Source organism: Aspergillus puulaauensis, chromosome 4, assembly GCF_016861865.1.
Source record: "Aspergillus puulaauensis MK2 DNA, chromosome 4, nearly complete sequence".
Taxonomy (NCBI): domain Eukaryota; kingdom Fungi; phylum Ascomycota; class Eurotiomycetes; order Eurotiales; family Aspergillaceae; genus Aspergillus; species Aspergillus puulaauensis.
Window position 1 is genome coordinate 856,712 of NC_054860.1, and position 17,171 is coordinate 873,882.

At 49.2% G+C, this 17,171-nt stretch overlaps 7 protein-coding genes across 7 annotated transcripts; 4 read left to right on the forward strand and 3 right to left on the reverse strand.

The window, feature by feature from the left end:
* Nucleotides 1-44: 44 nt before the first annotated feature.
* Nucleotides 45-1,080, reverse strand: APUU_40362A (uncharacterized protein; the record flags this gene model as incomplete). The annotated part of the gene is made up of 2 exons (XM_041703425.1): nucleotides 45-440; nucleotides 508-1,080. 2 exons carry the CDS (start codon nucleotides 1,078-1,080, stop codon nucleotides 45-47), a joined length of 969 nt encoding a protein of 322 aa, XP_041556112.1.
* Nucleotides 1,081-2,167: 1,087 nt separating this feature from the next.
* Nucleotides 2,168-3,054, forward strand: PRX1_2 (peroxiredoxin; the record flags this gene model as incomplete). The annotated part of the gene is made up of 3 exons (XM_041703426.1): nucleotides 2,168-2,333; nucleotides 2,386-2,567; nucleotides 2,617-3,054. The coding sequence occupies 3 exons, from the start codon at nucleotides 2,168-2,170 to the stop codon at nucleotides 3,052-3,054; spliced, it is 786 nt and encodes a 261-aa protein (XP_041556113.1).
* A 209-nt stretch (nucleotides 3,055-3,263) lies between these two features.
* On the forward strand, nucleotides 3,264-7,136 carry APUU_40364S (5-oxoprolinase; the record flags this gene model as incomplete). Its single annotated transcript, XM_041703427.1, has 2 exons — nucleotides 3,264-5,777; nucleotides 5,823-7,136. 2 exons carry the CDS (start codon nucleotides 3,264-3,266, stop codon nucleotides 7,134-7,136), a joined length of 3,828 nt encoding a protein of 1,275 aa, XP_041556114.1.
* A 283-nt stretch (nucleotides 7,137-7,419) lies between these two features.
* On the forward strand, nucleotides 7,420-8,532 carry APUU_40365S (aldo/keto reductase; the record flags this gene model as incomplete). The annotated part of the gene is made up of 4 exons (XM_041703428.1): nucleotides 7,420-7,556; nucleotides 7,623-7,887; nucleotides 7,947-8,274; nucleotides 8,333-8,532. The coding sequence occupies 4 exons, from the start codon at nucleotides 7,420-7,422 to the stop codon at nucleotides 8,530-8,532; spliced, it is 930 nt and encodes a 309-aa protein (XP_041556115.1).
* A 3,805-nt stretch (nucleotides 8,533-12,337) lies between these two features.
* Nucleotides 12,338-12,903, reverse strand: APUU_40366A (YciI family protein; the record flags this gene model as incomplete). The annotated part of the gene is made up of 3 exons (XM_041703430.1): nucleotides 12,338-12,364; nucleotides 12,449-12,653; nucleotides 12,815-12,903. The coding sequence occupies 3 exons, from the start codon at nucleotides 12,901-12,903 to the stop codon at nucleotides 12,338-12,340; spliced, it is 321 nt and encodes a 106-aa protein (XP_041556116.1).
* Nucleotides 12,904-14,307: 1,404 nt separating this feature from the next.
* Nucleotides 14,308-15,299, reverse strand: APUU_40367A (amidohydrolase family protein; the record flags this gene model as incomplete). The annotated part of the gene is made up of 2 exons (XM_041703431.1): nucleotides 14,308-15,189; nucleotides 15,255-15,299. The coding sequence occupies 2 exons, from the start codon at nucleotides 15,297-15,299 to the stop codon at nucleotides 14,308-14,310; spliced, it is 927 nt and encodes a 308-aa protein (XP_041556117.1).
* Nucleotides 15,300-15,893: 594 nt separating this feature from the next.
* Nucleotides 15,894-17,027, forward strand: APUU_40368S (amidohydrolase family protein; the record flags this gene model as incomplete). The annotated part of the gene is made up of 1 exon (XM_041703432.1): nucleotides 15,894-17,027. The coding sequence occupies one exon, from the start codon at nucleotides 15,894-15,896 to the stop codon at nucleotides 17,025-17,027; it is 1,134 nt and encodes a 377-aa protein (XP_041556118.1).
* Nucleotides 17,028-17,171: the final 144 nt, after the last annotated feature.

The window sequence follows — 17,171 nt, forward strand, 5'->3', positions numbered from 1 at the left end:
CACAAGACTATCTCCAATCTATCTGTCCATTCCCTGCTTCAAAATTAACCACCATCGATCTGCTCTCCAATCTCTTCAATGAGATCAGGAATCTTGTAGCGGAGCCGGTGCTCAGCTTCAACGGCAATCCAGCATGTGAACACAACCGCCTCCTCAGTGAGATTCCCCGAATGGACTCCGCCAGGGTTTAGGTCCTTCTCGTCCTTGATGTCAGACGGCATGGTAGTGGCTGCATCAACATGCGCCATCAGACTAGTCAGTTGATCCTGCTGGGTGTGCATTGGTTGGCTGGTAATATTATCGGGGCAATCGTAGATCCGGAGATTTCCTAGGGTTGTCTTCGATTTGTTCGGGGGACCACCGGTCTTGATCGATCTCCGAGACCCTATCAGATCTTTTTCGAATGTTGCAATGAGTGCGCGGTCGGACATGCGAATGAGCTACAGCGATGGTAGGATTAGTGGAAGGCAGAAGCAAAACGCACAGGGAGTTATGTTGATCACTTACCTTCATACTATGCGACCACCCCTTGAACCTCTTCATGAAACCCGTGGCAAACATCCTCGTTCCAGACCAACGATAGCGCACACCCTGAACTTCCAGCTCAAGACTCCGAGTAAGGAATCCAGTCCTCTGCATCCGAAACATAACAACCATTCCTTGTACCTCCTTCTCCTCTTCGACATCTACCGGCCTCTTCTTCTTTCCAAATATCTTTCTCCATTTATTCTTCCGTTCGGCCTTCCGTCTCTCTTGTCGACGTTTCTTGTTATCAAGAACCTCCTGCACCCCGTCGCCAAGCCATATACGGAATGTCCCCCACATGGCTGAGCGACGGGCACGCCCGATGGCAGTTGCGTCCGGTGTATATTTCGGGTTATCTCCGCGGTAGAAGATTGGCCTCCAACAGTTGCTGTGTTTGTGCGGAACGGGGTTTGTGATAAAGTAGTTCGCGGCAGCATCATCTGATTGTGAGAAGAGTTGCTTGCGTCCCTTAAAGCAGCGACGGTAGAGTTTGAGGGACAGAATTGGATTTGGAAGGGCGCCGCCGCTCCCATCAGTATCTGAGTCCATCTTCATTGCTCGAGTTCACTTCGTTCAGTCCAACGAATCGAGGCGTTCATCTCTCAAGGAGGGATAAAGAGACGCATGACAGACGACCTATTTATGTTCATCCTTCAGCTGAGAATAGGAGACAAAAAAAGCGCAGGGGTGCAGGAGTTGAAGCTTTCAAGGACCAGCCATGATGCCGATCTGACGGCTTGGGCCTAGCCTAGTTGGCGAATACGAGCGGGAGTGCAACGAGCCTATCATAACCGTTCTGGGAGAGGCAGGGCGCTTTTTATCGTAACTCCAGGAGCCGGGCGCTCATTATGACAGTCAAGTGCTGCTTCGCTTTCTTCGTTGGCGTGGCATGTTATTTGGTCTTGAAGATCCCTCGTCTTCGCTTGTTAGTGCGGTGCTTTTGGATGCTTGGCAGATATCTGGGGATCAATGCCGTCCGCTCGGAACGGATTTTTCTTGTCTGAGTGCCTGAATACGCGAATGGAATAGAGCTTTTCAATATCCAGAGATAAATGTCTAGTTTGACCAAGTTGGACTTGACATCCGGCAGGGAGCCCGTGGCCCAGATCGGACTAGCGTCGCTCCTCATCAACTGACATAAACATCGACACTTCTTCACTTGAGATAGATAATGTCCCCATGCTGTTGCTAAATCCTGTTCATGTAGATGCAATTCGTTTGTAGCGTTGTTTATTCATTTCGTTTCTTTATAAAGGTGTGGGGTGGTCTGATTTACTAGACCGCCTGACAATATATACAGCCAATGTACATAAAGCCAATGTGGCATTAGATTAGTATGGCTATTGATTTGGACTTTATTTATCTACTCCATAATAAATTTTTCTCAATCCTACATCACAGATATTGCAATGGAGATCATTTTAAGCGTAGAAAGACTTGAATATTGCAAAGTGTTGACACTGAAGGAGGGATGGCGGAGATAATGGCGGAGATAGAAGCCGATATTGCCAGACTTCAGAGCGGTGGGAGAGGCGGTAAACAACAAACGTCTTGCAAGGTATTGCGTCAACTTACACCATCTCTTGACTTCACTTTACTTTCAATTTCCATTGGAATTTTTGTTTCAAGTTAAGCCATAAAAATGTCTTCATTCTTTCCTCGTACTACTTTCCGAAGCCTGAGTGCGCTGTCGAAGGCTACTCCGTGGTGCAAAACTTCCGTCTCCGCACGCATCGGCCAGCGCCTCGCTACCCGGTTTCTCACCACCCTCCCTCGAGAGCAACCGCGTCTGCGTCTCGGCTCAACTGGTCGGTTTCTATGTATTTATCTGAATCAATTTAGATTGCTAACATGTTGTAGCCCCCAACTTCCAAGCTACGACCACTCAGGGCGAGATTGACTTCCACCAATGGATCGACAACAGCTGGGCCATCCTTTTCTCCCACCCCGCCGATTTCACCCCGGTCTGCACAACTGAGCTCGGTGCATTCGCAAAGCTGAAGGGTGAATTTTCTCAGCGCGGTGTTAAGATGATTGGACTTGTACGTGCCTTCTAGCCCGATCGCTGAGTTTGTACTGACTCTTAAGTAGAGCGCCAACGACATTGGCTCCCACGACCAGTGGATCAAGGATATCAACGAGGTCACCAGCAGTGACGTCCAATTCCCGATCATTGGCGATGCCGACCGGAAAGTCGCGTTCCTGTATGACATGATCGACGAGTCGGAACTGGCCAACCTTGCCGAGAAGGGCATTGCTTTCACCATCCGCTCCGTCTTCATCATCGACCCTGCCAAGAAGATCCGTCTGACTATGAGCTATCCCGCATCTACTGGCCGTAACTCCGCAGAGGTACTACGTGTTATCGACTCTCTCCAGACTGCCGACAAGAAGGGAATTGCGACCCCGATTAACTGGCAGGTTGGTGAGGATGTGATCGTCCCGCCTTCCGTCTCTACGGAGGATGCGAAGAAGAAGTTTGGTGAGGTCCGCGAGCTGAAGCCCTACTTGCGTTACACCAAGTACTAGAGGCTGTAAACTAGATAGATGTACCATTAGTGAAAATACAATGCCATCACGCAATTCCTGAGAGAAGGCGGTACTGGCCGGCAATATAAAATATGTCGTCAGATTGACCCCATTAATCTGATTACTAATTGATGCCCCTCATGCTCCCCACTTCCCCCCATCAACATCCAGGTTCAGGAGACATTCAACGGAGACAGTGAGAGGCAACCATGACTGGAGACGGCAGAATCACAATCTCAATAGACCGCGGGGGCACCTTCACGGACGTCCACGCCATTGTTCCCGGTCACCCCGATATCATCTTGAAGCTGCTCTCCGTCGACCCCGCACACTACCAAGATGCGCCGACAGAAGGAGTCCGCCAGGTTCTGGAGATGGTTACAGGGAAGCCGCACCCTCGAGGAAAGCCATTGGAACTGGGACCCATAGAGAGTCTGCGAATGGGAACGACAGTTGCTACAAATGCCCTACTCGAACGAAAAGGCGCTCGGTCTGCGCTGCTGACCACCAAGGGGTTTCGCGATCTCCTGCGGATAGGGGACCAATCGCGTCCGAATATCTTTGACCTGACGATGGCTCGGCCTGGTGTACTCCCCGAGGCGGTGGTGGAGATTGATGAGCGAATCATTCCATGTCATCCGCTCTCAGACAAGGACTGTTTCTCTGGTTCCCGGCTTGTGGAGGGCGTCACTGGTGAGAAATTCCGCGTTGTCAAGGAATTAGATATTGAGAAAGTGCGTCCGGAGCTCGAGAGCTTGAAGGAGAAAGGATACCAGTCGCTGTCCGTTGCCTTGGTGCATTCGTATGCTTATCCGGAGCACGAACGCCTTATCGGAGAGATGGCCGAGAGTATGGGGTTTTCAGTTACTCTGTCTTCAAAGCTGCAGCCGATGATCAAGATTGTGCCCCGAGGGATGTCTGCAGCGGCGGATGCGTATCTGACTCCTGTAATCAAGACCTACATCGATTCCATATCTTCCAGCTTCGCAGGCGGGCTTGCCAACCAGCATACCTGTAGATTCGAATTCATGCAGTCTGACGGTGGCTTGGTCGATTTTCGGAAGTTTAGCGGCCTAAAGGCTATCCTTTCTGGTCCTGCCGCAGGCGTTGTCGGGTTTGCGGCGACCAGTTGGGATGCAGTCGAGAAGACGCCTGTGATTGGATTCGACATGGGTGGTACATCAACGGACGTTTCTCGCTTCGACGGCCACTTGGAGCACGTATTTGGCTCCAAACTGGCTGGTGTTCAAATCCAGTCACCGCAGCTGGATATTAACACGGTGGCTGCAGGCGGCGGCTCCATTCTAAACTGGCGTAACGGTCTGTTCTACGTCGGACCGGAGTCAGCGTCGGCCCATCCGGGTCCTGCATGCTACCGGAAGGGAGGTCCTTTGACCGTCACTGATGCAAACCTCTTCCTTGGACGTCTGCTACCGGAGTTCTTCCCACACATCTTCGGGCCGAATGAGAATCAACCGCTTGATATCGAGGTTACTACCCGGCTATTCAACGAATTGACAGACAAGGTTAACGCCGAGCGGAAACAGAAGGGCGAGTCGCAATACTCACCGGAGGAGGTTGCCCTTGGATTCCTGAAGGTTGCCGATGAGTCCATGGCTCGGCCGATTAGGAATCTGACAGAGGCCCGGGGGTTTGAGACCGGTACACACCACCTCGCGTCCTTTGGTGGCGCTGGGGGTCAACATGCCTGCCCCGTAGCCGCATCGCTCGGAATATCTCGCATTATCATCCACAAGTTCTCTTCGGTTCTTTCTGCATATGGCCTGGCATTGGCCGAAGTCGTCAAAGAATCTCAGGAACCGCTATCCACACAGTACGAGTCTTCGAAGTCAGACCTTACCAAGAAGCTAGGCGAGATGACGGAGGCTTCAGTTGCGGATATGAAAGATCAAGGATTCTCCCCGGACCAAGTCCGACACGAACGCTACTTGAACCTGCGATATGACGGCTCCGACACTAGCCTGATGATTTTGGAACCAGAAGATAATTCTGATTTCCTTGAGTCCTTCCGAGAGCGCCATCGCAGAGAGTTTGGGTTCAACTCTGACCGACCTGTTTTAGTGGACGACATCCGTGTTCGTACAATTGCTGCGTCAAAGGTGCGAGATGAGAAGAGCCCTCTCGTACAACTGCGTGAGGCATCACTGCACGACATTACGACCTCTCCGGACCTTACCACGAAAACATACTTTGACGGCCGAAAAGAGCGGTTAGATACTCCGGTGTATCAACTGGACAAGATTGAGAAGAGCTCTCGCATCCATGGCCCTGCGATTATCATCGACAACACGCAGACCATTGTGGTCGTGCCTGATGCCGTGGCCAATGTCCTAGAGACGTGTATTGTCATTGATCTGAAAGAAACGAAATCTTCCACAGAGGAAGCCGCATCCTCTGGCATAGATACAATCAAGCTCAGCATCTTTGGGCACCGCTTTATGTCGATCGCAGAACAGATGGGTCGGACGCTGCAGAAGACGTCGGTTTCTACTAATATTAAAGAACGCCTTGACTTCTCCTGCGCCTTATTCTCACCGGACGGTGGCCTTGTGGCCAATGCACCGCATGTTCCGGTCCACCTTGGTTCCATGCAGTTCGCGGTCCGATATCAGCACCAGAAATGGCTAGGAAATCTGAAAGACGGCGATGTTTTGGTTGCAAACCATCCTAGCTGTGGCGGCACTCACCTGCCTGATATCACGGTAAGATTCCTTACAATAATAGCTAGATTCATACTAACTGGGTAGGTAATTACACCGGTATTCGACAAACCAGGTGGCAGCGAAATCAAGTTCTACGTTGCATCGAGAGGCCACCACGCCGACATCGGTGGTATTCTACCTGGATCTATGCCGCCAAAGTCTACCGAGCTGTGGCAAGAAGGTGCAGCGATCGAAGGAGACAAGGTCGTCAGCAACGGTGTCTTTGACGAAGAACGAATGATCGAACTCCTGGTAAAGAAACCAGCAGAGCACCCAGGCTGCTCAGGGGCAAGATGCATCAGCGACAACATGTCCGACCTCAAAGCCCAGATCGCAGCTAATACGCGTGGGATCACCCTAATCCAAGCCCTCTTCGCCGAATATGGCGTCGAGACCGTGCAGAAATACATGTACGCCATTCAAGACACAGCCGAAACCGCTGTGCGCAACCTCCTAAAGGACCTGTACCACCGATTCGAAGGAAAGCCCTTACAAGCGGTAGACTACATGGACGACGGCACACCAATCAAACTGAAAGTCACCATAAACGGCGACGACGGGTCCGCAGTGTTCGACTTCGCCGGCACCGGTCCACAAGTATACGGTGCCTGGAACGCGCCTATCGCCATCACCCATTCCGCTATCATCTACTGCCTGCGATGCATGATCAACGCCGACATGCCACTGAACCAGGGCTGCCTAGCCCCGATCGACATCCAAGTACCACCCTCATGCCTCCTCTCACCAACCAAGAACGCCGCCGTCGTCGGCGGCAACGTCGTAACCTCTCAGCGCGTAACAGACGTCGTCTTCAAAGCGTTCCGTGCCTGCGCCGCATCCCAGGGCTGCTGCAACAACCTCACCTTCGGGACAAACGCAAAGCAAGACCCGCAATCCGGCAAGGAGATCCCGGGCTTCGGATACTACGAGACGATTGCAGGCGGGAGCGGCGCGGGGCCAACCTGGGCCGGGGAGTCTGGGATCCACGTGCACATGACGAACACGCGGATCACGGACCCGGAGATCCTAGAGAAGCGGTACCCGACGCTGCTACGGCAGTTTACGCTGCGGTCGGGGTCTGGTGGGAAGGGGAGGAATGCGGGTGGTGAGGGAGTTGTGAGGGAGATTGAGTTTCTGACGCCGATGGAGTGTTCGATTTTGTCGGAGCGACGGGTGCATCGGCCGTATGGGCTTGAGGGGGGCGAGGATGCGGAGCCTGGGATGAATTTGTGGATTACGAAGGATTTGGAGACGGGGGAGGATCATACGGTGAATATTGGGGGGAAGAATACGATCTCTGTGGCTGCGCATGATCGGATTGTTATTATGACTGCTGGTGGTGGCGGATGGGGCAGTTAGTATAGTTCTGTATAGACAGGGGTACATCCACATCAGCCTTATACCACCATCCAAATAGACGGAAACTTGGAAATGAAATTAAGAAGTAATCTAGAACTTTTTCGAAGACGGAAAATTACAAATCTGTTTATCGCGTTTCATACAAACGTCACTCGCCTACATCAGGTTGACGTCAATCGCGAGTAACAGCCAGCAAAGGGTATAAAAACACCCACTACCACCGCAAGAATAGATGAGTATTAACAAGAACCATCCCAAGGAACACAAAGAACAATCAGCTAAAATGACAACCTTCAAACTAAACACCGGCGCAACCATCCCGGCCCTAGGCTTCGGCACCTGGCAAGACGCAGACGCACAGGAGAACGCCGTGGCAGAAGCCCTAAAAGCCGGATACAGACACATCGACACCGCGCGAGTGTACGTTCCTCTTTAATATCAACACCACCATATAAATGAATAGACAACTAACGAGAACACCCACAGGTATGGAACGGAAAAGGCAGTCGGCGCCGCAATTAGAAAGTCCGGCATCCCGCGCAAGGAGATCTTCCTCACGACCAAGCTGTGGAATAACAAGCACCACCCGGACGACTTGCCGCAGGCTCTGGCAGATTCGCTGAACGACTTGGGCCTGGAATATGTTGATCTTTATCTCATGCACTGGCCGGTCGCGTTCAAGCGCGGGAGCGAGCAGTTTCCCAAGACGGACAAGGGAGGACCTGATGTGGTTGATACCGATTATCTCGATGTATGTGTGGTCACGGAAGAGACAGAAAAAAAAGAAAGACAAAGCTGATGATGAACCAGACATACAAAGCAATGGAGAAGCTTATTTCAACGGGAAAAGTAAAGGCTATTGGCGTTTCGAACTTCAGCAAGGCCGAGATGGAGAGACTCCTTGAGAATGCCACCGTCCCGCCAGCTGTCCACCAGCTTGAGGGCCATCCATGGCTGCAGCAGCGATCGTTCGCCGACTGGCATAAACAGAACAACATTCATGTAACGCATTATTCGCCGTTCGGGAACCAGAACGAGATCTACTCGCGGGAGGGCAAGATTGGCCGTTTGATTGAAGACCCGGTGATCGTTAGCATTGCGAAGAAAAACGGAAAGACTCCGGCACAGGTGGCCCTTGGTATGTTCTTCGCCATTAGCACTTGTGATATCGTCAGACTGACCATGGCTCTGTATAGCCTGGGGCGTCACCGAGGGTCATTCGGTTCTGCCCAAGTCCAAGACGCCGGAGCGTATCAGAGCCAATTTGGAGGGGGACTTTAAATTAAGTGATGAGGATGTGAAGCAGATCAGGGGAATTGACCGCAAGCTGCGGTTCAACGATAGCAGTGAGGACTTTGGATATGAGCTATTTGCAGACTTGGATGGGAAGAAATAGGGTTTTGAATAGATTGTACCTTTCGCGAACAACCAAACTTAGCGTACAATATGTACATATACAGACTTGATTTTCTAGAATCAATATGACTTACCCTACTTGGATGAGGCTGCTTTAATGAGGGTGCTCAGGGGGTTACTCACTGAGTATTCCTTATCACCAGTCAAGGCTCAGCGAGCGCTTAGTACGGTAAGCGCTCGAAGTTACCTATGTTTCAGGTTAATGCAGCCGTTTACCTTGTCAAATATACGGGATACAGAGTCAATGCTTAGCCGCCGCATCCTCTACGTAATTAGAAACACTGGCTTTTTAGATAAGCCTCCCAAGCCACAGCAAGCGCCGTGTTGGCCCAAATACTAATGATATAATTGTTAGGCGGCTTGGTGTCCAAACTACGAACCTTGCGGCTATTGAGAGGGTTACAACTGTGGCGAGCGATGCACTTCCGAGGGTCATAAATACGCAAGCTGCCAAAGCAATAACTATATTATCTAAGATCACAACTGCCCGTGGGATGAAGTGCGGAAAGGTTCTGACAATAAGATAAGGGGATGATAGCTAGATAAACGGGCATTTTATTCCATAGCTATCGATGAGTGCTTGCGTGAGGTGCAAGCTAGGCTCGAGAAAGGATCAGACTTAAATGCCCTGCCAATACTCTCTGGGTTCATCCTCAGAGATAAGTTTACAGATTACCCTGGAAGCTTCCGAGCTAGTCCACATCGGTCCGCATTATTACTTCTATGCTGCTCTGAAATTATCCCGCAGACTAAGGTCCTATATTTCGGCATTACAGAGAACTGATTTTCAGTGATATAGACCTTGATAAACTTTATATTATAAAGTAGTTATAATTAATTTTCCATTTACTATTTGAATACATATTCTAATCGGTAAGACAGCGAGGGCTTTAGGGTTTCAGGTTAACGGGTGCGTGTGAATCATTGACGTATTGAAAGTGCATGTAAGTGCTTACTCTAGAACTTGACCCGTTAGTATGTTATATAGGATTCCATTTATTCCTTCCATTTTATTCCGCATTAAAAACAGAGCCTTTAAAGCCTTTAATTTTATAATATATGAATGCCCGGAACACAGTAAATATCGTTAGTCCAGAATCAACCAAGCATGCGGTAGATACCAAAGTAAAATAGTGAGTTTTTTCTAACTTCATGTATCCTTCACTCATTCCGGGTTACGCCAAAAAAAAATCATTCTATTTATTTGAAACAAGTACTCCCTGAGACTACCTTCCACAAGCTTCTGAGATGTGCTTTGCTAACATCCATTTCCCAGAGTAGGTGTGATGGTTTGCGTCCAACATGCTCTGCCTGCCGCCTTTTAGGTTGCAATTGCACGTACGAGCCTCAGAGACCAAGGCGCGGTCTACCTGAGGGTTATGTTCGAAGTTTAGAGAAGGGTTTAGATCTGGCCATCAGAACGATCGACGGTTTCGATGATGCGATTCTATCACGTTTACAAGTGAATCCCAAGCTAGCAGTCTATGGTTCTCACCAATCGCTTTGGACAGGTAATAGACTGTCGCAATTACATCAGACGTGGAAGGCGAGTCGGCTTCGTGGGACCTTGGAGGGAACACCGCCGTATTCCCTGGCAGCTTCTCAGAAGATCATACTTTATCCAGCAGCGCGACAGCTAGTGCAGAATAGCTGTGATGTCTCTGCAGATCATAGTCGATAAGGCCGGGATGCTCCGCGACGCCGGTGCGGAGAGCTTTCCCTTTGGAATATGGGCTGAAAATCTCCGTCTGACGTGCACCGGTCTCTGCCCTCCTGCTCCACTGTATCAGTCCCTGCATGCAAGCGTTTCGCGTTTGTGTCGTTCCAATTCTCAACTGGAGCCCCCGGTATCTTTGCCTCACCTGGCCGGAGAGGTTCCGATAGACCCAACGCAAGGACCATATTACTATGCAGCTATGGACAGAAATTAGAAGAAAGGATGGTAAGCTTTCGTGGTGTGACATACGGCGGCAGCTTGTTGAGGGTGAGGGAGACAATAGATAGCCTAACATCAGAATGCAGTTTTCTCCTACACCGTAGTCCTACGTGGTCGTTTGTAAAATGAAAGCTGTTTTACATTTTTTTATTGTTAGCGATCTTTTATTGTACCAATGTGGACCCGGATAAGCAGAGGACAGACATTGCACACTGTCCTATATCTTGTTAAAGTGATATTGCCAAGTGCGTTGACAGTCTACACCAGCTTGTGCAAGTCCTATTCTATCTAGCAGACAAGAACTTTGTACCAAGGTATTAATATGCGGAGATCATAATCGTGTGGAAACCAAAATGGTGACTATCTTGCTTCTATATCCTCCTGTTCTAAGGATCAGAACTATATAAATCATGAACCCCCAATGTTAGTAGAAAGCAAGATATGCAATGGCCAGTGGATAACTTGGAAAGCTGTTACGGTACTAGCCCGACCAACTAGTTGAGAGCGGTCCAACAGGCAGAACGAGGGGCTACTCTGGGCCAATGAACCCTGTAAGAAACAACTGCGCGGACGCTCACTGAGCGAGACGTGATCACGGCTCTAAACCAATCTGCACTCTCTACCGCTTTCAGACGACAGACGGCCAGAAAATCCAGTATATATCTATACAGAATGGAATGTCTATACGATTGACAGAGTTGGCTAATGAAGTAATGACCCATCAACAACAATGATGTGATATACAAAAGTTAACAGAATTATATGTCAAGGAGCTATCATGTTCCAAACATATACGCAGCGTATGCTAAGTACTATACGTACCAATGGGATATATAAAGACACTGGTTCGCCATACAATTACTTCACCGGGTGTTTAACATTGACAATTATGAACCTACATTCGGACCATTGATAGTTTGTTTGCCAATTCCTTTCATCCCTAACTATGAAATATACGTACTTGGCAGACCTTTCTTCTATCGTCGCTGTGTTTAATGGCGATTGTTACCTAATGCATCGGACCTTGGTTTAGGTCATCGAACATCGCATCGTCGCACCGCATTTTTTGATTGCTAGGCACAAGCATGACTCGTTCGGTCTAGCCAAACTAGTCATTGGAGATTCCAGCCACAAAACTAGCACGCGGACAGCTTGGAGAGATTCCAAGGGTTGACAGGAACAAAGAATCATAGGGCACGAGTAATTATCCTAGCTATTATTGGAAATTTAGTTCTCCTGCCGTCGGAGCCGCTGGAAGTATATAAACCCGTAATTAGATGCGGGGACCCCACAGCTCGGTCCAACATTAACTAGTTACCGGTAGTTAGTTAGTTGCCTCGATTATTAAACAGCCCCTGTTACTTCTGTTTTAGCTACGCAAACTCGTCGTTGAAGTTTACCAAGTAGCTTGGATCCTTTCCTTTGATATCCAAACTTGGCTCACCATGGCTAATCAAGAAATAGAGACGACCGACGTGATCATTTGTGGCTGTGGCCCTACCGGGGCATTGCTGTCCGTTTACTGCGAGGACTGAACTAGGCTTACCTGTCTATTTGAGACAGTTTTATGTTTTGCAGGACGAGAGAGTAATCCCAGACCGCCACAAAGGAAAACATGGTTGATTCTAAATTGTGGCTATTTTAGTTCATTTCTTGGAAATCCAACAAGCTAGGCTCCTTGATTCCTAACCAAGTCCTAGGAGCATGGAGAGGCGGATTATCTTGGAACAGTATAAGACAGAATCCTAGACACAAAGTCTCCTTTGCGCGTCAAATCGATCCCAAAGCACTGCCATATAATGACTATTCAAGCTCAATTATCTTTCCCCCTGTTGACGCTAGTAAAATATTAGAATCCGAGCGGGAGAATTCGAATCTAGGGAAATGAAATTAAATTAGCCCAGTGCATTAGAAGCAAGTGTAATGATGATATGTGGGCGAGTGAGAGATTTCGTCTTACATTCTGCAGATCCCAAACTCCCGAGGTGGTGTAGATATCCTGCCTCACAATCTCTAGGATCTCTTCTTGTGTGTCTGCGTTCAGCAGCAAAACACTTCCATTTATCTGTGGCTCCTCGCCGACAAGTGGGTGCGAAACGAGAGTCGGACCACCGAGGCTTATAACGCCGCTTTCGATGAGGAGCTTGACACCGTTCTTATGTTCTCTAGGATCCAACACAAGTAGCGTTAGTCCTGCTTCTATCCATTTTTGTTGCGACAATGAAGAACGGCTTAGTTCTATCGGCCGCCTCAGACAGAATAGTTGGCAGATAACACTGCAGTCAAATTCACTGCTTGGGCAAATTTTACCACAGAAGGAACTCACCCGCGTACTTCCATCCTTTTACCCAGCACTCCTATCTTATCTGGGATGACAGCAAGGAATCTATGTGTTGCCGCGGTGCCGATAGCCATTGTCAAAGTGTTGAAATACTCGTAGCTGGTCCTATGTTAAGCTTCTGATGAACTTGGAATAGTGCCGCTTCGAGTATATACCCTCAAGCGGAAAGCTTATAGACTTAAACACCTCTAATGCAGCACAGGAACTGGGACTTTAATGGATATTAGCTACGCTCAAAACCTCCTGGCTGCGGACGAATACCCGAAGTGGGACTATTGTGATAGGTATTAGGTCCCACACAATTATATAGGAACAAGTCCCGCCCGCCCCCTCTTTCACAACCTGTCAATGGCTCTAATTTTGGTTCAGATTTATACTAAAAATATCATGCTTTTTTTGCTGGACCCTTTCACTTATAATAGGGTAGGTTGTGTACACGTAGTTAAACAAAGAAAGCATCAACGGAGATCCTATCTTAATGATGTATTTAATACTCTAAGTAGGGAAATCTTCATTTCTAAGAGCCGTCACTGGAAGGATATGGAATGGCGGAGATATATAAATCGCTTCTCACTGTTGTATGGAAGGGATACGCATTTACCTGCCGAGAAAAGAGTGGCGAGCGCCATTTCCAGAAAGGCATGGTACCACCCCCATTCTGACTTGTGTCTCAATCCGATCCCTATCTGACGGGTCGACGACGCTTGAATATGTGCTTTCCATTGCACAGAATCCTCTCCTAGCCAAGCTTTATTTCAAACGTATGCTTTATTTGCCGGGGGTGGTACGCTGTGTCTGTCGAACGAGGACAATTCTTTCTCGGCGTAGGCCTAGCTTTTAGTATATCCGGTACCGTAATTGCTTTTCCTCTTAGGCTTAGTAACCTCTACTATAACCCAGCGAACCGCATAGGCTAGTTATATTGCCGGCCTCGCTGAGTCAGAATAATATATAAGTATTAAAAAAGTAAAAAAAAACTGCTTATGGGCTGGCCTGCCGAGGGTGGCGGCGGGACCTGGGTTGCCCAGCGGGACGTTCACGAGGGGGTGTGGGATGCTTGCCTCGTGAACCGCTGAGTCCTCGGAAGCGGGATCATGATACGTATACGTTCGACGATCAGATCGCGCCCCAGCCGTATCAGGAATAATTGTCCCTCACCATGAAAAATAGAGGCTTTCCCAGATTTCTTGGTGGCCCCAAACGTCTTTCAGAATGGAATCGGTACGACCCATGCCAAACAAGCTCTCTGCTATTCCGGAGAAGGTAGCACTCCGTAGAAAAAATCGTTGAGTATTGATTTAGCTATGGGTCTTAAACCTAAAAAAAACATCACTAGTCTGGCGTTCCATGTTGCCCCGAACTTACTGTCGTTGCCCCACCTACCTAGTGATTAAGGTTATTGCAGCTTCTCCCTAGTGGCCAGACAGTTTAAAAAAAGTAGATAAAAGAGTGGACAAAGTTGGAGTCAGTCGGGAGGTTCAGCCGGCCCGTGCTAGAATGCGCTGTGCGTTTCCAGTGAAAATAGCCTGTCGATCCTTCCGCCTGGGAAATGCCTCGCCAATATTTTCATTAATTGTATTCGCGATTGACAAAACCCCTGACGCAGGGGTATAAGGATAATCGCTGCCATAAACAATGCGACTTGCGTCGACATACCGCAGTAGACCGTAGACCTGATCCGGAAAGGCAAATCCAGCCAGATCGAAATAGAATTGTCGAGCGAACGCTTCCTTGACGACATCAGAATTGATCTCAAACGGGAGCCCTAGAATGGACGAGGCGAAACTGGTAAAACGCTCAATAGTGGGGGGAAGGGCGCCGCCAGCATGCGAGATTATGTACGTGATGTCGGTGAAATTGGCGGTAGTCTCAGAGAGGAACAGATTGATTACAGCCCGAGCTGAGTCGAAGAAGAATTCGAACATGGGATTCGGGTACCGGGTCAGAGGGGCCGCGGGACTTTGCCCATCAGGCATGCACGGGCTGGTTGGATGAACGAAAACCGTCGCATTGCGGCGGTTGAGCTCTTGAAACACAGGGTCCAGGCTTTCATCGCCTAAATAGGTGCCACGAGAATTCGTGAAAACTGCAACCCCATCTGCATTGAGATGATCTAAAGCATATGCAAGCTCCAGAAGACTTCCCTCGACATCAGGAAGGGGGAGTGCAGCCCAGAACCCAAAGCGGTCTGGGTGTCGTCGCTTTAGATCAGCTGCAAACTTATTGCACTCGCGGGATAAAAACCGAGCCTGGTGATCATCTCCAGGTACGAGATATGTTCCAGGGGAGCTAATGCTGAGAATCGACTTCGTGATATTTGCCTGCGCCATGAGCTTGAGATGATCCTCCTCGGACCAAGCCTGTCGTATAGTGAGCAAAGGAACAATAGTCAACGCAATGGTTGTGAACGTAAGAGCAAACTCACAGGAATTCCTGGCATTCCATCAGGTTTGCTATAGCCTGCTGTCATTGACTCGTTTCTCCAGATAGGTGGTACGAAATGGGAATGCACATCAATCCTGTCCAAATTATCATGTGGCTGACAATGGGATTCACAGTGAGCAAGATGAAAGCATGCGGTCATCACTAGGAGAGGGGCTATGTGCTTTGAGGAACACATTTTGGTAGAGTACAATATTGAAAATTCTACCCTCGGGATGCAAACCCTAAGAGACACCTCCCCCTGATCATATATACTAAGTGGCCGGGGTATTTGGAACCACCCCAGCCTCACTCAGATGAGGCCTTCCCCGCGGGGCAAGGGGGGACTATGGCCAGCCACCCCCCGCAATTATACTCAAGACTGTTAGGCTTGAATCTTCCATTATGGAGACGGATGTGCTTAACCCCAGATGTTTGTTTTTTTCTTTTTCTTCAGGGGCCAGTGAATGTGGGACAGGGTTGCATTTTGTGGGGATAGTAACCCTACCTCGCATGTAATCAAACAAAAGGGTAGCTTCTCAGGCAGTAGGTAAATCCGTCGGAATATTGAATGAAACGGGCTAAAGGAGAAGCCATATAAAGCCACTCATGGTGCCATGATTAGTTCTACTCATCTTCAATCATGACACCCTTCATTCTTTTGCCAGTGATCCTTGCTATTGCCGCAGCCTGTGGATTACCAGACCACATTGGACCAACCCCTCCTGTCAAAACTGTGATTAATAATGTTCATCTTTTCAACGGCGATCGCTTTTCTGATCTCTCTTCGCTTGTAATTGTGGGCGGAAAAATCAGCAATGCCCCCCCAACCAGTGCAGACCATGTGGTAGATGGCGCAGGGGGTTATCTCATTCCCGGTCTCGTTGACAGCCACTGCCATGTTACGGACTGCTCCTATCTGACATCCATGCGGCAATACGGCATTACAAGTGCACTAGACATGGGAACCTACCCCTACTCCAACTTGTCTGCTTGTAAGGCTGAGGGCGTCACGGATGTTCGTGGAACAGGTGCAGCAGCTACGGTAAATGGCACTGATATAAGCCAGGCGCCTGGCTTTCCAACCAACTCCTTCGTGAATAGTACTGCAGCTGCGCAGGATTTCGTTCGTGATCGGGTCTCGGAAGGCGCGGACTTCATCAAGGTCTTCCTCGATCCTCTAGGTCCGAGTGCGGAAACAGTCGCGGCCATCGTCAACGCTGCCCACCAGAATGACAAACTGGTCATCACCCATGCAACAACCTACGATGCCTACGACACTGCGGAAGAAGCTGGCGTCGACATTGTCTGTCACGCCCCCTTAGATGACCCCCTCGACGCATCCTCCATTGAAAACCTGATCCAGAGTGAAATCACGGCTGTGCCAACCTTGATCATGATGCAGTCAATTGTCAACAATACTGGTGCTCCGTTGGATGTCTACACCCAAGTAGTGGAGGCAAGCGTCACCAATATGCAGAACGCAGGTGTTCCTATCCTGGTTGGGAGCGATTCCAACACCGCCCCATTCGTGCCCGCGAATCCTCCGTTCGGAGTTTCACTCCACGACGAGCTTGAGCTTCTTGTTGCAGCGGGCCTTTCGCCCGTGCAGGCTCTTCAAGGAGCTACCTCTATGGCAGCTTCCACATTTGGGCTGTTTGATCGAGGAGCGATTCGGACCGGTCTGCGGGCCGACCTGGTTCTTCTTCGAGCTGATCCAACCACCGATATTCGAAATGCTCGGTCGATTGAGAAGGTATGGATTGAAGGTGTGTAGACAGACATTTCTTAAATGATAAGATTACGAAGGGGCGGAAATCCGTGGGCATTCTGTGCCTCTAAAATGTCGATACCCTCATTCTGCAGCTGTACAATATTTTTCGGTCTACTTGTAGTATACTGGATCACTTTCGTCACCATT